The following is a 26,568-nucleotide window of genomic DNA, read 5'->3' as shown; positions in this document are numbered from 1 at the left end:
AAAGTGAAAAGTGAAAGTGAAGTCGCTCAGTCGTGTCCGACTCTTAGTGGCCCCATGGACTGCAGCCTACCAGGCTCCTCCGTCCATGGGACTTTCCAGGCAAGAGTACTGGAGTGGGGTGCCATTGCCTTCTCTGTGAGATGTACTAGTTAAGCACATAAGCTACACAATGTGTTCTATCCTATCTTTGTGTACCAGGTCTTCGGTTAGTATTCCCTATGACCCAAACGAAACCAATGGGAACACTATAAATTCACCTATATACCCATGCCAAGAAATTTAACAGCCTACACCAGGGATTCCCAACCTCTGAGATCTAATGCCTGATGATCTGAGGTACAGCTGATGTAATAATAATAGAAATAAACTGCACAATAAATATAATGTACTCGAATCATCCTGAAACCACCTGCCCCCTACCCCTGTCTGTGGAAAAATTATCTTCCATGAGACTAGTCCCTAGGAACAAAAGGTTGGGGACTGCTGGCCTACATAACAGGGCAAAACAATCCCAGCATGTGTTCTGGAATATCATGCCGTAAGACTGCCATGTTTGACATTTTGAAAACACAGTTGAGAATGGCTGAGAAACTCATTTTGTCCAATAGCCCATGAATAAGATGTAGCTATTTTGTTCTCATGAGCAACAAAAATGAAAGAAAAGTCAATCATAACAGTCACCATGGGAAGGCAGGCATTTTAGTTACCAAGAACGAATGGCTAGTTGCCAAGTACTGGCCTTGGTCTTGCTCGTCATTAATTGACCAATGCTGGTCAATTAAAAGGTGATCATAATAGGCATCTGAATCCTTCATCTCATAAGTCACAGTTTTTACATAAGGCCATAGGGTTGGATGGCATCATCGACTCAATGGACATGAGTTTGAACAAACTCCAGGAGACTGTGAAGGACAGGGGAGCCTGGCGATGTCCTGCAGTCCATGGGGTTGCAAAGAGTCAGACACAACTGAGTGACTGAACAAAAACAACAAATAGGAATGACAGACTCTCAAAGGTCGGGACAAGGCCCCATCTGGATTTATTTGTTCAAGTGCTTATCCTTAAAAGAGCTTAAGGCATCAAGTATAAGAAGTGTCCAGATACCAGGACACTTGACACTGGAAGTGAGAAAGCTCACTACATTCCTTGTCTGTACAAAGACAAAACTCTAATTACTTACAAATGAGTTTGAGCAAGCTCCGGGAGCTGGCAAAAGACAGGTAAGCCTGGCATGCTGGAGTCCATGGGGTCGCAAAGAATCGGACACGACTGAGCGACTGAACTGAACTACAAAAACAACTTCATTTCTTCTAGTTAACTTTATACTTTTTTTTCCTTGAAGAAATACTGGATAAATTTTTAAGTGACAAATAACTTGCATATAAATACTTCTATTCTACCTAATCTGTCCTAAATTATTTCTGAGCACTTTTAAATTAAAAGCTGCCTCTAAGATTAGATCATCACAATTCCTGCATGCCCCCAGAGTGGTGGTTAGAGAAGACCAAGGTGGAAAATGGGTTTTCATCTTGAATGCTGGCTCTAATGGACGTCAGTAGTCATGTTGAGGTTACTAAGGTTCTGTGACAAGGAATGCTGGTCAATTACTGACTCGTGTTGGGAAGAGACGGGAGAGGTGTTCTTTGTATTTACAGATCCAACAGTCTTTAGCTCAGTATTTACTATGTACTACCCAGTTATGATTTACAGAATCTATAAAGATACCATAATGAAACTAAAATAGTTTAATACTCTAAATTAAGAGAATTTAAGTCCTTGACATTTAATAGAAAACTCAGACTTCCAGCATTTCTGTGGATCTCAAAGCCAAAGGGGGGCTTCCCAGGTAGCTCAGTGGTAAAGAATCCACCTGTCAATGCAGGAGACATGGATTTGATCCCTGGGTTGGGAAGATCCCCTGGAGAAGGAAATGGTAACCCATTCTAGTATTCTTGCCTGGGAAATCCCATGGACAGAGGACCCTGGCGGGGTATAGTCCCTGGGGTCACAAAAGATTTAAACACGACTTAGCAACTAAACAACAACAAAGCCAAAGGACCTGAACTCTCCAGGTCCCAGCTTCCATCCAAGGCTTGCTGCCGCTGCTGCCGCTAAGTCGCCTCAGTCGTGTCTGACTCTGTGCGACCCCAGAGACGGCAGCCCACCAGGCTCCCCCGTCCCTGGGATTCTCGGGCAAGAACACTGGAGTGGGTTGCCATTTCCTTCTCCAGTGCATTAAAGTAAAAAGTGAAAGTGAAGTCGCTCAGTCGTGTCCGACTCCTAGTGACTCCATGGACTGCAGCCTACCAGGTTCCTCCATCCATGGGATTTTCCAGGCAAGAGTACTGGATTGGGGTGCCATTGCTTTCTCCAATCCAAGGCTTAACCCTTGGTTAATAATGGCCTGAATAGGCGTTGAATGAATGACTGAATGCACGAATTCTTAGGTTTTTAGCACAATCATTTACCCAATAGGGTGAGGTGAAGGCTGCAGACATGGAAAAAAGTCACTGTCAGCTCTGAAGAGATGGCATTTCTTTCGCCTGGCATTCAAGTGCAAGCCAGGCATGAAACCAATATTTTCCTTTTGTTTCTGTAAGCCAATTTTAGTTATTTAGAGCATTTCTACTCTGCAATTTGTGGGAAGAGGGAAACCTATATGACTGCTAAATGGTGTTAAATGAGAAATATACATTTTGAAATGCTGGTAGGAAGACCAAAACCATACCGCATGTATACTGCAGTCATTTGAAAAGGTTATTTTTCTGCTATGAGGATGACCTTGATAAATTTTAAATAGTCTTTCTTAACATTAGACTGTTTTTGCATTTGTTACTGATTCAGTAACAATCAATGATATCGAGACTTCCCTCGTGGTCCAGTGGTTAAGGCTGTGCTTCCACTGCAGGGGGCACAGGTTTGATCCCCAGTTGGGGAACTAAGATCCTGCATGCCACAGCTCAAAATAAATGAAATGAAATAAAATGAGCCTCAAACAATGAGATTATCTCATGACAGTAACAGGATGAGGATGTTCCTCTCTGTTCATAGAGAACATTCAGAAATGAGGAATAAAGCTTGCCAACTCCTTTTTGGAGCAAAATACGCTTTTGCAGCACAATTCTTATTCATTGAACACTCATACTGTGAAATCAGTAAAATCAAAATCTTTTTTTGCCTGACAGACATCCTTAAAGCTGCAGTTGTCAAAGATTTTGGTCTGGAACTTTGTTATGGTCTTAAAAATTATTTAATACTCCCAAAGTGCTTTGTTTACATGGGTTATATTTATCTATATTTATTGTATTAGAAATTAGAAATTTTAAAGCAAAAGAATATATAAGCTCACGTTCCATTTAACCTCTAGAAGACTGCACAGTGCACTTATAAGATAATGAAAGATGCAAATTATTTTTGTGTTATTCTAAATAACTGACTTCACAGGTCCCCCGCAAAGTGTTCTGGGAACTTCCTGGGGCCCCTAGACCACACTTTGAGAACTGCTACCTCAGGTCTCTGAAGGTTAGGAAAATGGGTAATAGAATTTAGACAAGGAGGACTCAGTGAAACAGTATATTTTGGCAAATGGGCAGTGAGAAAGTATATAAACAGCAATTTTCAAGCACTTCAAACAAGTTTTTACAGGAGCTAAGTTAAAGCAGAAGGAAACATCAGATTACATCCAATTATGAAACAGAAAAGGTACTAGAAACAGGGGGAAAATATATGCTCTTCCTGATCAACAATGGCTTATATATCTCAGAACCTAAACTTGTTTCTTTCTAACATCATAAAGTCATATCCTCTCCAGGAAATCTACTGAAGCATGACATAAATTTTAATATATAAAATTATATTCTAGGGGGTTCCCTTGTGGCCTAGTGGTTAGGATTCTGGGCTTTCACTGCCGTGGCCTGTGTTTAATCCCTGATCAGGGAACTGAGATCCAGCAAACTGCATAGTGTGGCCAAAAAAATAATTCTATTTTATATAATAGCTGTTGTTTTCAGGAAGAGGTGGAGGGAAATGTCATGCCTAGGTAGAAATTTAAGCTTTGGCATAATCCGAGTCAGATGGCAATGTTTTCTGAGATTTCAATAAAAAGCAAAAAAAATTTCCAGGGACTTAACTGAGAAAATCTTAAATTTCATAAGCAAAGTCTATTTCTGAATCAGAGCTACTTTCCCATGGTCGAGCTAATATGCATTACTCATCGGACTCTCCATACACTGAAATGTGTATAAAATTTGCTTTTAAGTATATAAGGAAATCAAGCTCAGAGCCCTATTAAAAAACAGAAGCAGTGCTGTTCTCCATCAAGCTATGTAGTGTGAACTGATTTGGAGCCAAGATTCCAGAGTAGAGATGTAAGCCTTGATTATGGATACTTTTTTGATTTAAGAAGGAGCAGTAAGACATTACACACTAAACAAACAAACAAAACCAAAAAAACCTACAGTTACTAAACCAAGAATATCTGTGTTTCCGCATGGCTTCATAGGCATACACTTCTTGCAACACAACGTAAAGATGTTGGGAGAGTAACCTGACTCCTGCTTTTTATCTACTTCAAATTTCTTTACCTTGGGACTTCCCTGGTGGTCCAGTGGTTAAGACTGAGCTTCCAATGCCCCTAGGGGGTGCAGGTTTCATCCCTGGTCTGGGAGCTAAAATCCCAAATGCCTTGTGGCCAAAAAATAAAAACAGTAAAACAAACAAACAAACAAAACCCAATATTATAACAAATTTAATAAAGACCAAAAAAAAAAATGGTCCACATTAAAAAAAAAAATCCTTCACCTTGAAAAGCACTGACCAACAACAAAAAAAAGTCCAACATTGTTTGGAAAGTCTCAACACATTAAAAACAAACTGACATTCACTGTAAAGCAACTATACTCCAATTAAATAAAAACGAAAACCCAGCATTGAAAGGGCAGGAAACTGTTCCTCTTGGGAAAATCTTTGTCTCGTTGGTAACGGTAGCTAATGGCATGAGCTGGTGGGGATGGTTCTGTCCTGATTGGAAGACCAGCAAATCAATCTGTGTCTCAACATTCTCTTCTGTGACTGGGAACAATGACTTGACCCCTCTGATCAATGTGAATAATGAGGTTACAGATGTTAACTGTTTGGCATAACGTCGGCCACAATCAACGTTAACTTGTATAGTCTATGATCAACACATAAAGCTGGCACGGTGAGCTGACACGGTTACAACAAAGCAGAAAATGAGGCTGAACAAAAAACCTGTGTTCAGTAAGGCTCTTCTCTACACTTCATAATACAAAAATGTTCTCAAACGATAACTGTCTGGTCCTGGGAGAGAAGGACGTGGTCTGGCTTTTGCTGCCTCATCCAGCTTCTAAGCCAGGAGCCCAACACCAAGGTTGCTGCTGGTGGCACCTTCCAATTTTTCAGTGTCTCTACTTGCATCTCTTCTATCCTTTCTCTCTTTTTTTTTTTTTTAAATTAATTTACTCTTTAGTTTTCTTTCCTTCCCTATGACTTAAAAAGAGTAAAGGAGGCTGGAACAAGCCAACAAGAGCTGTTTGGAGAACCTTCACAAGCCTCAGTCTTTGCATCTGTGCAATGGGGTAAGAATACCAAATTCAGAAGGTGGTTGAGAGAATATGCTAATATACGTGACAGCACTTTATCAGCTTCGACTTATGGTAGAAGAAAAAAGGCAGTCACCACAGCACCATGGCTGGAAGAGGTATGCTCTTCTGTAACCGAGTTGACTGCAACCAAGATGCCAGAGTCTGCTTTCACCACCAATGTCCGACCAGCAATTTATCACTAACGTTTCAAAACGTGGTTACCTGTGAGCTGATGGATGCTTGTACAAGAATACGGAGGCCAATGGACAGAGTCAAATCAAAAATAACTTTCCGCACCTCTAATCATCCTGGATAAACCAATGACAGCTACTAAATTTCCTTATGCTTCATTCCACTTCAGGTGACTATACAGACAAGGAGGTGCTTTTCTTACACACAAGCTAAACAGAGTTAGGTTGAGAAACTGAAATCAGGGGAGACCAAGGAAGAACAGCATTCGCCCCTACTGGGAAAAGGAGGCTTGCTTCAAGTTCTTATTTTAACTCGCAGATAGCAAAGCATTTGACACTTGGCCAGGAGGACACTGAGCATCAGCTGTGTCTTGTCTCAGCCGTGTGCTGTGCCCCTCCAGGGCCCTTTTTTCTCACAGCCATTTGTGCCCCTATGTGAGTCCACCCTTCTCAGTGTCTCTGGGACTTGGCCATTAGCAGAAGTTACTTCTAGTTGATCAGTAAATTGTGATGGTCATTGTTAGATGACCTGAGGTGACCCCTCAGGGCATTTTCCAGAGTCTCCACATACTTAGCCTCATGTCTGTCACCCCAGCTTGAGGGGCCCTGGTCCTCCTTTCCCAGGACACGTGGACCCTCCCTCGTTATGTCACCACACTTTTTATTTCCCTCTGTTCTGAACTATGTTCCCCCTCCGTCCTTGGCCTTACAGACAGGCAGTGAGTTCACGAGTTCAAGCCCCACTGTCTCCAACTGCAGCTTAGACAGAAAGGAGACCATGCTTTCTGGTCCCTCTGCCAGATGGGAAGCCCTGGAATCCCTGGTTTCCTTCATCTCCACGTCTCTCCTTATGAAATTCTGCCTAAGTCAGAAACACGTTGATTCTGTCGATGAAGGAAAGACTTCAATCCGTGCAGCCACTGATCGCATGTTTCTGGTAAACACACAACTGGTCCAAGACAAGAGGAGCTGGAGTTGGCCACACCTCCATAGAGGAAGTCCTTCCCCGCCTTGTTTGGAGGAACACGGCTACACTCTATGTGAATCCCTCAGCTGAGTTAAAGTACTTACTATAACCCAAAGAAAGAACAGCTCTGATGAAATCAAAACTTCACACTACAGATCCCATCTGTGTGGACAGATTCCAAGATGGCCCCAGTGATGCCTGCCCACCTTCACTGGAGTTCACGCCCACACCATCCACTTATCTTGAGTGTGGGTGGGACCAATGACATATGGCAGTAGTGATTTCACTTTGTGAATTGACTACACAGGATTCTAACTTCCATCTTGCTAGCAGATGCTCTCTGTAGACTCTCCCCGTGTGCTGTGATCTGCCCTTCAGAGAACGCCCCACCGATGAGGAGCTGAGGCAGCCTCAGGCCGACAGCCAGCAAAGAATGGAGGACCCCAGTCCATCTGCCCACCAGGAACTCAAGGCTGGCAAAAGCCATGTGAGCTTGAAGTGGATCCATCCCTAGTCAAGTTTTCAGACGAGACTCTGACCCTGGCTGATGCCTTGATGACAGCTTCACAAGGAGCCTGAAGCAAAGACCTCAGCTAAGCTGTGCCTTGATTCCTGACCCACAGAACCCAAGAGATAGTACATGTGTTGGTTTCAGCTTCTGCCTTTGTGGTAGTTTCTTATGGAGCGACAGAGAACTCATTTACCATCTGAGCCCCAAATAAAAGCCAAGACTGGTAAGCACATTTAAATTTTCCCTTATTAAGGGACAACTTTTCACACTGAGAAGTTTCTAGTTTAAAACGATGCTAATTCAATAAGACATTATTTCCTCTCCCTAGGTTTCTCTTTTAAACTTTATTCCTTAATTCCATGTGCAAAGAAACCATCAGAAGCTGGGACTTTTCTTCCCTCTTCCTGAATAGAATGTAAGTGCTCAAAATTTAAAAACCTGCAAGTTCGGAGTTCAACCCCATCCAACCCCAAACTGAAGACCTTTTAAAAGCCTTAAAAAAAAAAAAAAAAAAAAAAACCTGGTATTTCCAAATGAACTCTCCTCCTGGCCCTGAAGTTCTCTGAAGTCTTTTAAGCTACATATTCACATCTTCAGACACATGAACCAGTTTTTAGCTTCCTGCAAATAATTCTTTTCTATGTTAAAAGTTTCAGTTGTTAATAGCTTCAAAAAACAGCAAGCCATTCTTACTTACATCTGGAAGTCTGTACAGCTTCATCGTTCTCTGCAAAGTCATATTTCTACTCAAGTGAGAAAATTTCACTTCTACCAATTTTCTGGGGTTTAGTGATCGATGCCAGTATCTGAAATACAATACAGGCTTTAAGGTCTGATTGATTTCTAACTCTCCAAGTTTTTACTCTCTGTCTCAGCTCAGCTGTTACAGAAGAACTGAACAAACATCATGTAGGGCCTGGTGCGGTGCAGGTCCTGGTCCTCTGCCTATGTAATTATTTTATCTGTCATTTTTACCTCGAAATGATGTTCCAGTTTTGCTCTTTTGACATTGGTAACCTTCCGTCTCTTTTAATATAGAAAAATCTTAAAATTGCAGAAGAAATATTGACAATGTCCAGTTTGTAAGTATTGAATGACCATCACAGATTCTAAGAAGGCAAACCAAAAACTTTAAAAGCATGAAAAGACTCCCTGAAGTTAGTAACCTTCACATTTATATAATGCACATGGAAGAAAACTTTTTGAGAAATGAGTTTGAATTTCTTAAATGATTCTGGCTTAGGTACTGGAATGAATGATTACAGATTATATTAAAATATACCTGGGAAGTCTTATTTATTCTGTTTATTTATGAATAACTGAATAGGAGAGAGGCATTTTACAGGTTTGTCTTCTATACTCTGAAGTTTTTTCCTGAAGTTTCATCTTATTTGAGTCAAAAAAAATAGCAGTGGCTTCCCAGGTGGCTCAGTGGTAAAGAAGCTGCCGGCCAGTGGAGGAGATGCAGGAGGCTTGGGTTCAGTCCCTGAGTTGGGAAGATCCCCTGGAGGAGGAGATGGCAACTCACTCCAGTCTGGATAATCCCATGGACTGAGGAGCCTGGTGGGCTGCAGCCCATAGGGCAGCAATGGGTTGGACACGACTGAGCAGGCATGCATACACACATGCAAAAACAGAGGAGAGGGAAGGACTTCCCTGTCAATCCAGTGGTTAAGACTCTGCACTGCAAGTGTAGGGGGTGAGGTCTCAACCCCTGGTTGGGGAACTAAGATCCTGTATGCTGTGCAGCGCAGCCAGAAGATACAAAAAATTTTTTTAAAATAGTAGAGGGACACAGACTCTTTCTGATGCTCTAGAAACAGGTTAGTCAAGTGAAATCTGATATATGATTTTCTTACTGGATTAACTTTTGAAAGCTTGAAAAGAGCACATGAAATAATAAAGTAATAAGAACAGAGCTTTAGCCTTCTTTTCACTCATAGCAGACAAGTATGTTCAGGCTTTCCGGCTAGATGCTTATCAAGCTTTTGGAGCAGTTCCTGACAGCACTGGTGCAACACTGAGTGTTCGAGAGGGAAAGAAAATGGTATGACAGGGACATCTCCTGATAACTGATGCCCTGGGTTTCACAAGGCAGCAACTAGCCTTTCAAATGAAGAGACACAGAAATAGACACACAGCATCATTCATATACATGTGGCTGTGGGGTTTACCGCAAGAATACTGGGCTAATGGTTCTTGGTTGTATCGCCATCTCTGCTACCAACCAACATCATCATCATGGGTCAGCCAAAACCCTTCCAGGTTACAAGGGTGGAGAATACTACTTGTAGAAACATGACAAGGAGGCTTGAAGCATTAGGCAAAGGTGATGTGCAAGATAAAGGTGTGATGCTAATACCTGCACGTGGCCACTGGCTTTGGAAGAACCACTCCAGCGGTATAAACGGCCTGGAAAATCCCTTCCAGGTTCACTCTCCTGGTTATTTCTCGAATCAACACTGGGGCTACCCGTTTTGATCTCAATTTCTTATGAACACAAAGAAAGTTGATTTCAACCATCTTCTTCACACTAAGAAAGAAAGGTGTTGAAAATTAGATCCAATGTAAGAGAAGAACATTTTTAAAAAGCAAGATAACACCTATAACATTTCAAAGAATATGAAACTGAAAGGCCTCCCTTAACATAATATTTAAGTAAAATATTCTACCATTTAGATATTTTACAAATTCAGGTTAACACACTACTCCCCACATGCCGCCACCAAAATGATCATAAACTCTAGGTTGTGGAGATGTAAACCTTCTTGTTCTAAATAAATCTGAGAACTTGGGTCTGTTCTAAAGTTTTCAGTTTAGAAACTGGATCGGCTGTGCCTCAAAGCTTCTATATCTGTTTTTCCTGTAACATATACAATTATGGCAGAAACTGGGTCACCCAGATGCAGAATCTAATAAGATACTGCTTTGGAGTATAATGCAATCTCTGGGATCCCTGGGAAGCACCTTGACAAGGCCAGAGCTGGTGCTTTTCTAAGCAACAATAAATCTTCTAGAGCTTCAAAGTCCATCCGCTGCTCTGGTTCCAGATATAGGCATTTCACTTGGCACAAAATATTCCTTGAGATCAAATGCGTTTTAACAGTAAATAAGATCACCTAGCATACTGAAATGTGAAGAGACCTATGCACTAAATCTTTGCATTTCACAGCTCTATCTTTGACTCTCTAGGCTGGAGACCCAGGGCAAAAATGGAACATACATATCCTATGGATAAAAAGACTCCTAAAAAAATTCCTTCAAGTACTTTCCTCCCCAGAAACAAATCTGAAGTACCTATTTATATCTTTGTTTTTTTCTACTAGGTACATATATACGTAACCTGGGTGTGCACGTATCAGACTGGGAAGCAGAGAAAGATGGAGAAAAATACAACTGTCTTTTTTGGTTATTGTACACAACCTTTTAAAATGAATTCACAACCTTTATTTTTTAGAGCAGTTTTAGGTTCACAGCAAAACTGAGCAGCAAGTACAGAGTTCCCATGTACCTCTGCCCTCCCCACAGGCACAACCTCCCCTACCATCAACAACATGTACTCAGGCGTTTTAAAAAGCCATTTGTAGAGATGTGGATGAAACTAGAGCCTGTCATAAGGAGTCAAGTAAGTCAGAGAAAAACAAATACTGTATATTAACGCTATATGTGGAATCTAGAAAAATGGTACAGATGAATGTATTTGCAGGGCAGGAACAGAGGCACAGATGTAGGGAATGGATGTGTAGACACAGTGGGGGAAGGAGGAGGTGGGATGAATTGGGAGTTTGGGACTGACATATATATACCACCATGTGTAAAACAGACAGCTAGTGGGAACCTGCTGTATAGCGCAAGGAGTTCAGCTCGGTGCTCTGTGATGACCAACAGAGATGGGATGGGGGAGGGGGAGGCTCAAGAGGGAAGGGGTATATGTATACACATGGTTCATTCACGTTGTTGTACAGCAGAAACTAACACAGCATTCTAAAGCGATTATATTCTAGTAAAATAAATAAATAGGTTAGACATTGGGAAAAAGAAGCCTATTCTTTTTTTTTTTTCTGATGGAACAGTGATTTATTTGATATGAGCACAGCATAATTCATTTAACCAATATTTTATTATTGGACATTTGTGTCATAACCATATAATGGGAATTTTTCTAGATAAACACTAATTTGGGAAGTTGTTTGCTTTGCAAATTTGTTCACGGTGAGTTTCAATATGTCAGGATTCAGGAAGCTTTTACTCTCTGTTTTCTTCCTTAGTGTCACTTTTTTTTTTTCATAGCTGGGCCAGTCGTTCCAGGCCCTTCTTTTTTTAAATTTTATTTTTTAACTTTACAATGCTGTGTTGGTTTTGCCATATATCAACATGAATCTGCCACAAGTATACATGTGTTCCCTATCCTAAACCCTACTCCCTCCTCCCTCCCCGTACCATCCCTCTGGGTCGTCCCAGTGCACCAGCCCCAAGCATCCAGTATCGTGCGTTGAACCCAGACTGGCGACTCGTTTCATATATGATATTATACATGTTTCAATGCCATTCTCCCAAATCATCCTACCCTCTCCCTCTCCCACAGAGTCCAAAAGACTGTTCTATACATCTGTGTCTCTTTTGCTGTCTCGTATACAGGGTTATTGTTACCATCTTTCTAAATTCCATATATATGCGTTAGTATACTGTATTGGTGTTTTTCTTTCTGGCTTACTTCACTCTGTATCATAGGCTCCAGTTTCATCCACCTCATTAGAACTGATTCAAATGTATTCTTTTTAATGGCTGAGTAATACTCCATTGTGTATATGTACCACAGCTTTCTTATCCATTCATCTGCTGATGGACATCTAGGTTGCTTCCATGTCCTGGCTATTATAAACAGTGCTGCGATGAACATTGGGGTACACGTGTCTCTTTCAATTCTGGTTTCCTCAGTGTGTATGCCCAGCAGTGGATTGCTGGGTCATAAGGCAGTTCTATTTCCAGTTTTTTAAGGAATCTCCACACTGTTCTCCATAGTGGCTGTACTAGTTTGCATTCCCACCAACAGTGTAAGAGGGTTCCCTTTTCTCCACACCCTCTCCAGCATTTATTGCTTGTAGACTTTTGGATCGCAGCCATTCTGACTGGCGTGAAATGGTACCTCATAGTGGTTTTGATTTGCATTTCTCTGATAATGAGTATGTTGAGCATCTTTTCATGTGTTTGTTAGCCATCTGTATCTCTTAAAAGAAGCCTATTCTAACCCCAATTCTTGAAGAAGCAATACGTCAAAATCAACAAGGGACAAGCTTCACCACGTACCTGTCATAGATCCGAATGTTTGCGGGGATGGCACTGATGAACCCCACCAGCTTTTTGTTTGAAGACACCCTGACCCCACAGTGCCACTGAAGGAGCCAGCCTGGGGGACGCAGAGCCCTGAAGTCAACACGGGCGAGGAAAACGAGTGTGCTGAGTGTCCAAGAAAACAGGGACAGAGACAGACAGCCCAACCCCACTGCAGTCGCATCCCCACCAGGCAGCGGCAACCATGAGACTCACCACAGCAGGAACTCAGGCGAGTAGTCAAACCGGAACATGTTGTCATCATCCTCGACGTAATTCTCATTCAGCAAGGTGTACAGCTCCCGGAGCTATGAGACCAAACGTGTCCCACCTGTGACGCTAGGGAACGACACAGCAGCAACCCAAGCCAAGGCGGGGACTGAGGTCTAAGGTTTTACTTACCACTTCGGCATTACCCAAGTCTAAAGTGTCCCACATAAAACCCTGCGGCAGGGAGTATGGTTCCTGACGCACGTTTTCTTTATCAGCTTCAATTGCGCCATGAGATGTTATTACTTCATCTAGATACAGGGAGAAGGAGAAAAAAACAAAAAGATGTTTCAATTACAAAGTGTTCCAATGACCCCAAACGGTCAGTTACAGGAAACAAAAGCATGCTTTAGGGCTACTGAGTTTCACATAATCTTTAAAAATACTGTACTGTTTCAGCTACCTCTAGAGGGAGGTAAGGTAGTTACGTGGAGGTGGAGAGTAACTGCTATCTGAACAATTACAGGAGAAATAACTCGTCATCCGATGGCAAACTGGACACAAGAAAACAATAGTGATTCCTCAATCTGAAGCCTCAGACTAGAGACTAATCATACGGCACAACTGCCGGCAATGTAGGTTTGCTATGACAGTCTTAGAGATGTTTTCTGTTTAACTCTGTTTTTCAACAAACAGGGGGCAAGGGCTGCAATGACCTCTGACCCCTCCCAGCACAATCCAAAATTCAGTTCAGGACTGTCTACTTCTGTCCGGGCTGCTGGCAGCACAGTTCAAGCCATCAGTGTCTCCAGCGATTTCCACAAAGGTGCCCTTTTCCAGTCCTTCCTCTGGAACCTCCCAGTGTAGCTGGGATAAAATCCAGCCTCTTGGCCGTGGCCTGTTGCCTGTCTGGCCACCCTCAGCACATCTGCCCCACCGGCCTCCCTTGGGCTGGGCCTCTGCTCAAAAGGCTGTCCCCGGCTGCTTTCACGTGAAAGCAGCCGCTCCTGCTTCTTCAGACGTAAGTTACACACCACTTCCTCATAGCATCCTCCTCAACGAAAGCTCTTCCTACGTGGATGTGTCCTCCCTACCTGCTCACTGTTAATCCTGCATCCCAGGCCCCCGTGTCTGCATCCCAGCGCCTGGCATATACAACAGATACTCAACAAACATCTGCTGAATAAATGACCTTCAGGTACAGTTCTTACCATCACAGACCTTTTTACAGGGGGAAGTCACAGAGTTTGCACCCACCCTAAAGGGTTTCTTTTCTCTCCTCCTAATCCCTGACTTTGCCATTCATCTTATCTCCAGTCTACCAGCTCATCCCCACATGAGTACCTCAGGCTCCCTCAGGTCAGCCCCAGTGGCCAGGGGCCCAGCTGCTCCCTTGGGGGCCCTGGGGAGTTGCTCTTAGGGCTTGGCTGATGTACACAACACCAGGGGCTCACCCCATTTAGGCAGCTCCAAACGGCGGGGTGTGTTTGACTGAACTGGAACAGAGCTCTGGAGAGAGACGATGAGATAGTCTCCCTGACTTTCAAACGTTCTCCCCAACCTCAGGTTCCCTCTTCGGCCATTAACCTGGCTCTGCCTTAATTGAGGTGCATAGAGAAGGCAAGGATTTAGGGGAGGGGCTAAAATGAGGTGAGCAGAGGGCTGGTGCACTGGGGTGGGTGCCAGCTAAAGAGACTTTCTTCTCCCCTGAGCCACGACCCAAAAGCCACCAGCAGCATTTAGCCAAACCCAATACATTCAGATCAATAAACCTTCATTCCCTTTAGCCAATGGTCACTCAATTCAGTGTCATTTAAAATCCAGTAAATTCATTCTAGAGGGTCTTCTTTCCTCACCAAATAATTTCTAGAGACTTAAAATCAAGGGAAGATCACTGCTTTCTGCTTCTGTTCACGCTCTGAAGCTCTTGCTTTTGAAGCTGCGTGGGGTGAGCGTGGGTGGTAAAGGAACAATCCCTTTTAAAAAGTTTGAAATCCATGATTTGAAGGCATGGAGGACAGTTGTTTCCTGCTTTATAATTGATGAAACTGGCTATCTGTACATAACTTGGCTAATAAGACTTTGGGATGGCAATGAACCCCTTATATTAAATATTATATATTATACATTAAATTTTGAATCTGGAACTATCATTGAAGAAATATATGGAAATGATACAATTATTTATCTTTATATAAACATAAGTCAAAGCAACAGGTTGAGCTTGTAATACACTGATAAGCATTTTTATGGCATTTAGAGCATCTGTTGGGTTGGCCAAAAAGTTCATTCCGGTCTTTCCACAAGATGGTATGGAGAAAGCTCAATGAACTTTTTGGCCAATTTTATTCTTTTTTTTTTTTGCATAATGTGAAAGGGTAACAATGGAATTATGTTTACAGAAACTTAAGTGGTAGAAGTTTAAGTGAAATACGATGGAGCAGGCCTGGCACTGCAGGAAGAGGACCAGTAATGAAGTTCTGACGTGACCCAGAGCCCTTACGAAGGCCTTCACAAGGCGTCCTGATTCACTTATATGCAGTGTTACCACACTGGTAATCATTAACACCATGGGTGAATGTTCAGAATCCTACTGTTAACAGGGCAAAATTTTCTATTTCAGTAAGATTTAATAGGCAAATTTCCTGTGTCTTCTGGGATAACTGAGGTGTGAGACTGCTAAAAATTTATGTAGAAGGAAAAACCACTCCATGAAGACTGGAACCAAAACACTGGTGGTGGGGAGGCTCCTCTTTTATGTGTATATCTATATACTTCATACACTAATGTTTGAAGTGTGGGGACACTAGATTTTTTTGTAGGCACAGGAGTTATATTAAAATTGTTGTTACTAAAAGCCAATGTCATCACTCAATATTTATTTTAATAGGAAAAATATGACTCAGAATCTGTGGTCTGAAACAAATCATATAAGTGAAATCAAGTCTCTTTTTGTGTTTTTTTTGTTTGTTGTTAACCCAGCTTTGTTTTCAGAGGGAAAAGGCAGAAAAGCTTACTTAGTTTGGGTACCGGCTGTGTGTCCCAAAACTGGTATCTGTGTTTGGCAGCCTCATCAATGTTTCTGGCAGGGCCCTGGCATGCAGATAACAGCTCCATTGCCCTCTGGATATCCTGCAACTTCTGCATTGGGATGGTGGAATTCTACAACAGCAAAGACACACAGACACAGAGTATGAGGAAGCTGCCGCTGCTCCCAAACCTAGGGCAGGTACATGCACGCCTGCCTCGGAGGCTACAGCGTTCGCTGGAAAAACGCACGATCCTCCTCTAAGCGGGGACCCTGGGCTCAAGTATGCTAACACATTAAAATATAAGCAAAGGTACAGGATAAAGGCAACAACAGTCCTATAGGTTTAATGGGGTTCTGACAGTCTGGAAAATCTCTAGTAAATCAAGCCAATGTTTGCTTCAGTTTCCCAAACATCTGCAAATGGTCCTCATGGTTAATTACTCATGTGAGTAGAGCAGCAGAAAGGGCTGCCGTGCAATGCAAACGTGAGCATCATACAGCAGCCAGTCAGTCCCTGGTTTTGGCTTCACTGATGGAGTTAATGCTTGGCAGGAGCAATTCGGGGACAAAAGAAAGAACTTCTAGAATGGAAATGAGGTGGACAAGGCAAATTTTAGTTCATAAAAAGAAAGAAAGAAACCTGAACTTAGTGCTGGGTGGAGGAGGAAGTTCATCAAGAAAGGACTCTCAAAGGATGCCTTATCCTGGACCACACCCCACCCGCTACTAATTCTGATGCTCCACCAGAAACAAATCCTTCAATGAGGATGTGCAGTTTCCTCCACGAACTCAGAACCTTTTGCAACCATAGCCTGTTAGCCCCAACCCAAGTGTGGTAAATAACCTTCCTTTTTAGTAAAGTGTATCCTCAGTCTATAAAATTGACAATGCCTTTAAATACTAAAGTTCCTTCCTTAAAACCAATATTTCTGGCATTTCTGAAGATTCCTTAGGTCTTTTTTTTTTTTTTCCTGGAAAATCCCTCAAATGATGTAATCAGATCAGATCAGTCGCTCAGTTGTGTCCGACTCCTTGGAACATAAGACTGAATATGGAAATTGGTGAGGTTTTCTCAACATGCAAAATTACTGATGAGTTTTAGAATTTTGATGCCATACAAAGAACGCTCTTCACTGTGGGTTCAGAAGTGGTTAGAAAGAGTCTCAGAACTTTCAGTTCTTGTCAACATCACAGGCACCAAGGAAAGGTACCATCGACCCTCAGTGGTTTATTAACAGCAGGTCTGGACTTAGTTCAATTCTGAATCTGATGTCAGTGACCTAGAGCAAATCCTTTTATCTGGGAAGCTGACTTGTTTGACTCAGCGTTAAAGTCTTAGTCGCTCAGTTGTGTCCAACTCTTTGTGATCCCGTGGACTGTAGCCCACCAGCCTCCTCTATCCATAGAATTCTCCAGGCAAGAATACTGGAGTGGGTAGCCATTCTCTTCTTCAGGGGATCTTCCCAACCCAGGGATCAAGCCCGAGTCTCCTGCATTCCAGGCATATTCTTTACCATCTGAGCCACCAGGGAAGCCCCAGTACAAAATATTTAATACAGATCGTCCTGTGGTAGTTTGACTCACTAGGTTCCCTTAAGATTCTTGCCCTAAAATGATTCCAAGAAACAAAGTGCTGGAAATCTAACTAGAAGTAGGTTAAAGTCTTGATATCTCCAGTTGGAAGTCTAACAGCATCACCCAGGCCTACCACAAATATTGTAAGCTGTTTATCTTATATTTTGCTTGAGGTCTAAATCATCAGGTTCATACATCAATTACACATACTAATTTAACAAAGTTATATTGTTGTTCTGACTTACTGTAGTTTTAGATGTCTCTTTTTGGGTCTCCTTTGAGCCTCCAACACAAAAGTAACAGATTCCTAGCCAAATGAATTTACATCCATCTGAGCCCCAAAACACAATGAAGAGACTTACAACTTACACAGAAAGTAAGAGGACAGTATATTTAAGCTAATAATGCTTGAACATGCATCCATTTATGTTACAATAAGCCAAGTAGAACCTAGTCTTACAAAAATATATCTACAGTGTCTGCACTGAATTTGCCATAGTAATTCTTCCCTGCTATTTGAATTAAATCCTCTAACATGAATATACCAAACTCTAACTCTTTCAAAACAAACATGCATCAGCATCTTTGTTTCAAGGAAGCCAATGATGGTACCCCGTCTCCACGAAGAAACCCTCAGAGTGGTTTCTGCCTAAGCAGACTGACCAGCAGTCTTTATATAAAATCACCATTCATGAAGTAGCTATATCCCAATGCTCAATATTCAGTGCTCTCTTTTAAATGAGTCTAGTTGATTTACAATATTATATTAACTTCAGATGTACAACACAGTGATTCAATGTTTTTACAGATGATGCTCTTAAAGTAGATTCAAGTAAGTGCAACTTTCAAATCCACGGTGACAGGGCAGTAAACTTGGCTATGTAAATTCTTAAACCTATCCAATCACCTTCTGGAATAGCACCAAATGGAGTGTTTAGAAAGGTGAGACTGGGTAAGGATCCCACATTAGTCTCCCACTGCTGTATTTCCGATGTAAGAGTCAGACATGCCTCTGCTTCTCCTTATCTGCTCCTTGGGAAATACTAAACACCAACTGTACTCCTTGTCCACTAGTTTCCAATTTAATACCATGGAAAAAATGTCCAAGTCTTTAATCACCATGAAGTGTATAAGAACCCAAATATCATTTTATTTTGGTTCTTGAGCATAAACCACAATATTCTTGAAACTAAAGAATCTCTAAAAGTCACTGTAATTGATGGTTTTATGTTGAGCTGGCATCAGTTTAAGGGAAAGGAGCCTCAGTTTTTAAGATGCAGTGAAAAGCCCACATTAAAACAATTTTGACTTCACTAAAAAAGAAAGACTTTCTCTATCACGTCATACTAGCAGTTCCTCCTGCCTTGCCTGGTTCCTTTTCCTTAAAATGCTATTCATCCACTCATTTTATTTTTAATTAAAAAAATTTTTTAAGTAGAGTTGATTTACAATGCTGTGCCCCAAAGTGACTTGGTTATACATAGATATATTCTTTTTCATATTCTTTTCCATTATGGTTTGTCACAGAATGTCGAATATAGTTTCTTGTGCTATACACTAGGGTTTTGTTGTTTGTGAAAGAAAGTGAAAGTCGATCAGTCATGTCTGGCTCTTTGCAACCCCATGGACTATTATACCGTCCATGGAATTCTCCAGGCCAGAACAATGGAATGGGTAGCCTTTCCCTTCTCCAGGGGCTCTTCCTAGCCTAGGGGTCAAACCCAGGTCTCTGGCATTGCAAATGGATTCTTTACCAGCTGAGCCACAAGGGAAGCCCAGGAATATTGGAATGGGTAGCCTATTCTCCAGGCCAGAATACTGGAGTGGCTAGCGTATCCCTTCTCCAGTGGATCTTCCTGACCCAGGGATCGAACCGGGGTTTCCTGCATTGCACGCAGATTCTTTACCAACTGAGCTATCAGGGAAACCCTGTGTTATTTATCCATCCTATATGTAAGAGTCTGCATCTGCTAATCCCAAATTCCCATTATGTAGCTGCTTCTAAGTGACCAGAGGTAGGGGAAGGACCCAAAATCACCAGGGGTACGGGGACTGGCAGCAGCTGGGGATGAGAACAGAAGGAATAAGGAGATAGTCATGAATGCATGTAAGTAACACTACATTTATCTGATGAAGCAACCTTAAGAAATAAAAAAGATATCTTGCCAGCTTATACGAGTTACCTTGAAACTTATAACTGTAGATAGACTATTTATTATCTGAGAACCAGAATGAAAATCTATCCATGGAGACTGTACTTTATTCTCACCCCAGAAAAGCAGTCAGGGAAAACCTGGGGCAAGTAATTTTCCTTCTTGGTGATTCCTGGTCCTTATGTGTAAAACTGATAACAACAACAACAAAACCACCTGCCAGACTCACCCACTGTCATATGATGTAAACTTTGTGCAAGAAAGAAATTTAGACCCCACAAAACTTGCGTAACCATAACGACTGCCATGTATATAGTATAAAAACCACATAATAAAGATGGTCTGATTATGACTTCACGAGAGCCTGTGAGTTGGGTAGCTTTGGGAGGGGCAAGCCTGGCAGAGGCACCTGGCTCGATAGCCACAGGGCCAGGACCGAGCTCCTGCCAGGATACCATGGGCTCCCCAGCTCACCTGGAGCTACAACAATCAGATAACCTGTTTTGTTACATGCCTAACTCTACCCCCTTTTTGCTGTGTCTGGCATCAAGAGTTCTGTCTTTCCTGGGCCTAGCACACGAGGTCTGTATTTGCAGCCAGGGTGACCGGGGTGACCCCAGGGAAGGGGCATCTGGCATCAGCACCTCCAGAGGGATACAGGACACAGGGCCCAGCTAGACCACTTCTGGTTTGGTTATTTCCACCTTCTGGCAATGGAATTAGGGTTGGCCGCTGCAGATTGGTCCAAGGCAAAGTCAACAGGAGACTTACCCGTGGTGGCTCCCGCTGACATCTGCCTGATGGTGCTGTATTCAAGTAATTAGACAGACACCCAGGAAAATAAAAAATGTGAATATCTTCTGAACAAAAAGGAATCAAACATTAAGTGTAACTTAAATACCTAACAAGGTCACACAGACTTCCTTCTATGATTACAAGCTACAAACTAGTTTGCTAAGAAAGGGGCGAGTTGTAGGCAGACCACACACACACACACACAGAAGCCCAGCGCGAACTGCTTAGTTATCTGGGTGCCAACATGAGTTCTGGGAAAGCTGTAAATATCCCACAGAGAACCCTGCCATGCAGTACACAGTGATGGCACACCCTAACTACACCTCTGCCCCAACAGGGTGCTTGCCTAAGCTGCCCAGACCCACTTTCACAGGCATACAACACCACGGAGATTAAAATAAAACACAGTTCTCACTTTTGAAGGCGGCTGAATCTTAATCTCCTGGGAATCGGATGCCGAGTCTGACTTGGTGCCTCCAGAATTTGGTTTCTCCTTTTTTCTCTTCTGTTTCTTCTTTTTCTTTTTGGCACCCAAATCCCCGCCGGGACTTCTGTTAGAAAATTCACAGGGTTTGTAAAAACAACAACAGGCAGGTCACTATGTAAAATCTGAACTGCGTGAAATTAATCATTTAGGAAAAACATATGTTATACTACATTAGGATGTGCAGTCTTATGATTGATGTGAAATACATATATATTCAGATGACCAGATATGTATTTGCTTTTGACCCATGGTTCCTGGATAACAGTTCCCTAAATGCTTATAGCATATTCAAAAGCAGAGACATTACTTTGCCAAAAAAGGTCCGTCTAGTCAAGGCTATGGTTTTTCCAGTGGTCTTGTATGGATGTGAGAGTTGGACTGTGAAGAAGGCTGAGCACCGAAGAATTGATGCTTTTGAACTGTTGTGTTGGAGAAGACTCTTCAGAGTCCCTTGGACTGCAAGGAGATCCAACCAGTCCATCCTAAAGGAGATCAGTCCTGGGTGTTCTTTGGAAGGACTGATACTTTGGCCACCTCATGCGAAAAGTTGATTCATTAGAAAAAAACCCTGATGCTGGGAGGGATTGGGGGCAGGAGAAGGGGACGACAGAGGATGAGATGGCTGGATGGCATTACCGACTAGATGGACACGAGTTTGGGTAAATTCCGGGAGTTGGTGACGGACAGGGAGGCCTGGCATGCTGCGATTCATGGGGCTGCAAAGAGTCAGACACAACTGAGAGACTGAACTGAACTGAACTGAAGTATGGGCTGGTTACCAGGGGAGCAACTCTGTGATTAGAAGGTTGGAACTTTCAATCCCACCCCCTGACCTCAGGGAGGCAAGCAGGGCTGGAGTCTAATCAAACACCAGCGGCCAATGATGTAATCAACTGCATCTATGTTAAAGTGCTGCACTCAATATGCCAGCAAATCTGGAAAACTCAGCAGTGGCCACAGGACTGGAAAAGGTCAGTTTTCATTCCAATCCCAAAGAAAGGCAATGCCAAAGAATGTTCAAACTACTGCACAATTGCACTCATCTCACATGCTAGCAAACTAATGCTCAAAATTCTCCAAGTCAGGCTTCAACAGTACATGAACTGTGAACTTCCAGATGTTCAATCTGGATTTAGAAAAGGCAGAAGAACCAGAGATCAATTTGTCAACATCTGTTGGATCATCGAAAAAGCAAGAGAGTTCCAGAAAAACATCTACTTCTGTTTTATTGACTACACCAAAGCCTTTGTGTGGATCACAACAAACTCTGGAAAATTCTTCAAGAAATGGGAATACCAGACCACCTTACCTGCCTCTTGAGAAATCTGTATGCAGGTCAAGAAGCAACAGAACTGGACATGGAACAACAGACTGGTTCCAAATAGGGAAAGGAGTATGTCAAGGCTGTATATTGTCACCCTGCTTATTTAACTTATATGAGGAGTACATCATGTGAAATGCCGGGCTGGACGAAGCACAAGCTGGAATCAAGATTGCTGGTAGAAATGTCAATAACCTCAGATACACAGATGACACCACCCTTATGGCAGAAAGCAAAGAACTAAGGAGCCTCTTGATGAAAGTGAAAGAGGAAAGTGAAAAAGTTGGTTTAAAACTCAACATTCAAACAACTAAGATCATGGCATCTGGTACCATCACTTCATGGCAAATAGATGGGTAAACAGTGGAAACAGTGGCTGACTTTATTTTTTTGGGCTCCAAAATCACTGCAGATGGTGCCTGCAGCCATGAAATTAAAAGATGCTTACTCCTTGGAAGGAAAGTTATGACTAACCTAGACAGCATATTAAAAAGCAGAGACATTACTTTGCCAACAAAGGTCTGTCTAGTCCGGGCTATGGGTTTTTCCAGTAGTCGTGTATAGATGTCCGAGTTGAACTATAAAGAAAGCTGAGCGCTGAAGAATTGATGCTTTTGAATTGTGGTGTTAAAGACTCTTGAGAGTCCCTTGGACTGCAAGGAGATCAAACCAGTCCATCCTAAAGGAAATCAGTCCTGAATATTCACTGGGAGAGCTGATGCTGAAGCTGAAATTCCAATACTTTGGCCACCTGATGCAAAGAACTGATTGATTTAAAAAGAACCTGATGCTGGAAAAGATTGAAAGGAGGAGAAGGGGATGACAGAGGAGGAGATGGTTGGATGGCATCTCTGACTCAATGGACATGAGTTTGATCAAGCTGCGGGAGTTGGTGATAGCCAGGGAAGCCTGGTGTGGCTGCATTCCATTGGGTTGCAAAGAGTTGGACACGACTGAGTGACTGAACTGAAATAAGGGAGGCTGCATAAAAACCCAAAAGGAGGGGGTTCTGAGCCCGTAACCTGTGGAATCTGATGCTGTCTTTGAGAAAACAGTGTCAGAACTGAGTTGAATTGTGGGACACCCAGCTGGAGTCTGAGAAGCCCCTCGTGTTATGTGGGAAGTTCCTCCCTCCCCATTGGAACTGGGAGCAGGAACTCAGAAGATTATTAGTCTACACTCAGTGACCCTGCAGGGTACTTAGATGTCATTTAAGCAGGAGAATCATAGAAATAAATGCTATTTTATCATGGAAGGCAAATAGCTTTCACAGGTATCCACTCTGCCAATGTACTCTTTAGTCAGGGAGAGACACATGTTGTAAAATATGTCATTATAAATGTCTCTTGGGTACACAAACCACTAATCTTGACGTAACAGAACCAAAGAAAGTGCTTCTCTGCAGAGGGGGAAATGTCTCCTGATAAAGATTTTTATTAGATGAATTAACAATTAAAAACTCTACATGAAAAAACAAAAAACAATCACTGGTAAAATATTTCTCTTTGGAACCCTTGTCATCTTAGAGCTGTCATCTTCTGAAAGAGCAAAAGAGACACAAGGAGATTTCAAATTCCCATTTCTTTGAGCCTGCTCTCCCACAGTATCCCCAGAGATAAATTCAGAGTCAGAGATTATTATTGCATTATCACCTGATGCAGGGAAACGTGATTGAAATATCAGTTCTATTACTCCTTTTGGAAATTTATGTATTCATTTACTCTAAATTTGGCTGTGCTGGGTCTTAGTTGTGGCATGTGGGCTCTAGTTACCTTACCAAGACTTGAACCCAGGCCCTCTGCATCGGGAGTGCGGAGTCTCAACTACTGGACCACCGGGGAAGTCTCCTCTTCTATCATTCTTAGCTAGCTCTATCTGTTCCTATTTTCTTACTTGAATTTTTACCTAATTATCAAGTACATGTTCATTAAAGACAAATGTCATTAAGTAACAGCATTATATATACATCAACAGCCTTATAAAGATCAGATCAGATCAATCGCTCAGTCGTGTCCGACTCTTTGCGACCCCATGAATCACAGTACGCCAGGCCTCCCTGTCCATCACCAAATCCCAGAGTTCACTCAGACTCACGTCCATCGAGTCAGTGATGCTATCCAGCCATCTCATCCTCTGTCGTCCCCTTCTCCTCCTGCCCCCAATCCCTCCCAGCATCAGAGTCTTTTCCAATGAGTCAACTCTTCACATGAGGTGGCCAAAGTACTGGAGTTTCAGCTTTAGCATCATTCCTTCCAAAGAAATCCCAGGGCTGATCTCCTTCAGAATGGACTGGTTGGATCTCCTTGCAGTACAAGGGACTCTCAAGAGTCTTCTCCAACACCACACTTCTAAAGCATCAATTCTTCGGCGCTCAGCCTTCTTCACAGTCCAACTCTCACATCCATACATCACCACAGGAAAAACCATAGCCTTGACAAGACGGACCTTTGTTGGCAAAGTAATGTCTCTGCTTTTGAATATGCTATCTAGGTTGGTCATAACTTTCCTTCCAAGGAGTAAGCGTCTTTTAATTTCATGGCTGCAGTCACCATCTGCAGTGATTTCAGAGCCCAGAAAAATAAAGTCTGACACTGTTTCCACTGTTTCCCCATCTATTTGCCATGAAGTGATGGGACTGGATGCCATGATCTTCGTTTTCTGAATGTTGAGCTTTAAGCCAACTTTTTCACTCTCCACTTTCACTTTCATCAAGAGGCTTTTGAGTTCCTCTTCACTTTCTGCCATAAGGGTGGTGTCATCTGCATATCTGAGGTTATTGATATTTCTCCTGGCAATCTTAATTCCAGCTTGTGTTTCTTCCAGTCCAGCGTTTCTCATGATGTACTCTGCATATAAGTTAAATAAACAGGGTGACAATATACAGCCTTGACGAACTCCTTTTCCTATTTGGAACCAGTCTGTTGTTCCATGTCCAGTGCTAACTGTTGCTTCCTGAGCTGCATACAGATTTCTCAAGAGGCAGATCAGGTGGTCTGGTATTCCCATCTCTTTCAGAATTTTCCACAGTTTATTGTGATCCACACAGTCAAAGGCTTTGGCATAGTCAATAAAACAGAAATAGATGCTTTTCTGGAACTCTCTTGCTTTTTCCATGATCCAGCGGATGTTGGCAATTTGATCTCTGGTTCCTCTGCCTTTTCTAAAACCAGCTTGAACATCAGGAAGTTCACGGTTCACATATTGCTGAAGCCTGGCTTGGAGAATTTTGAGCATTACTTTACTAGCGTGTGAGATGAGTGCAATTGTGCGGAAGTTTGAGCATTCTTTGGCACTGCCTTTCTTTGGGATTGGAAAGACAAATTGGAAGTGGTCAAACAAGAGATGGCAAGAGTGAATGTCGACATTCTAGGAATCAGCAAACTGAAATGGACTGGAATGGGTGAATTTAACTCAGATGACCATTATATCTACTACTGCGGGCAGGAATCCCTCAGAAGAAATGGAGTGTCCATCATAGTCAACAAAAGAGTCCGAAATGCAGTACTTGGATGCAATCTCAAAAACGACAGAATGATCTCTGTTTGTTTCCAAGGCAAACCATTCAATATCACAGTAATCCAAGTCTATGCCCCAACCAGTAATGCTGAAGAAGCTGAAGTTGAACGGTTCTATGAAGACCTACAAGACCTTTTAGAACTAACACCCCAAAAAGATGTCCTTTTCATTATAGGGGACTGGAATGCAAAAGTAGGAAGTCAAGAAACACCTGAGGTAACAGGCAAATCTGGCCTTGGAATACGGAATGAAGCAGGGCAAAGACTAATAGAGTTTTGCCAAGAAAATGCACTGGTCATAACAAACACCCTCTTCCAACAACACAAGAGAAGACTCTACACATGGACATCACCAGATGGTCAACACCGAAATCAGACTGATTATATTCTTTGCAGCCAAAGATGGAGAAGCTCTATATAGTCAGCAAAAACGAGACTAGGAGCTGACTGTGGCTCAGACCATGAACTCCTTATTGCCAAATTCAGACTTAAATTGAAGAAAGTAGGGAAAACCACTAGACCATTCAGGTATGACCTAAATCAAATCCCTTATGATTATACAGTGGAAGTGAGAAATAGATTTAAGGGCCTAGATCTGATAGATAGAGTGCCTGATGAACTACGGAATGAGGTTCGTGACATTGTACAGGAGACAGGGATTAAGACCATCCACATGGAAAAGAAATACAAAAAAGCAAAATGGCTGTCTGGAGAGGCCTTACAAATAGCTGGGAAAAGAAGAGAAGTGAAAAGCAAAGGAGAAAAGGCAAGATATAAACATCTGAATGCAGAGTTCCAAAGAGTAGCAAGAAGAGATAAGAAAGCCTTCTTCAGCGATCAATGCAAAGAAATAGAGGAAAACAACAGAATGGGAAAGA

The 26,568-nt window shown here is 42.3% G+C and overlaps 1 protein-coding gene across 3 annotated transcripts in view; it reads right to left on the bottom strand.

Moving 5' to 3' along the window:
• NMT2 (N-myristoyltransferase 2) overlaps nt 1–26,568 on the bottom strand; it is a 60,467-nt gene that overhangs the window by 9,175 nt on the left and 24,724 nt on the right. For all 3 annotated transcript variants that reach the window (XM_070381913.1, XM_070381915.1, XM_070381916.1), the window contains exons 2-8: nt 20,783–20,918; nt 15,831–15,975; nt 13,006–13,124; nt 12,820–12,911; nt 12,580–12,696; nt 9,635–9,805; nt 7,970–8,078 (exon numbers count right to left, since the gene is read on the bottom strand). In XM_070381913.1, coding sequence (XP_070238014.1) covers nt 7,970–8,078; nt 9,635–9,805; nt 12,580–12,696; nt 12,820–12,911; nt 13,006–13,124; nt 15,831–15,975; nt 20,783–20,918 — 889 coding nt within the window. The remainder of the gene's footprint in view (nt 1–7,969; nt 8,079–9,634; nt 9,806–12,579; nt 12,697–12,819; nt 12,912–13,005; nt 13,125–15,830; nt 15,976–20,782; nt 20,919–26,568) is intronic.

This window comes from Bos mutus, chromosome 13 (genome assembly GCF_027580195.1).
Source record: "Bos mutus isolate GX-2022 chromosome 13, NWIPB_WYAK_1.1, whole genome shotgun sequence".
NCBI lineage: Eukaryota > Metazoa > Chordata > Mammalia > Artiodactyla > Bovidae > Bos > Bos mutus.
Note: the sequence above shows the minus strand (reverse complement) of the source record. Positions and strands in the feature narration are given on the sequence as shown.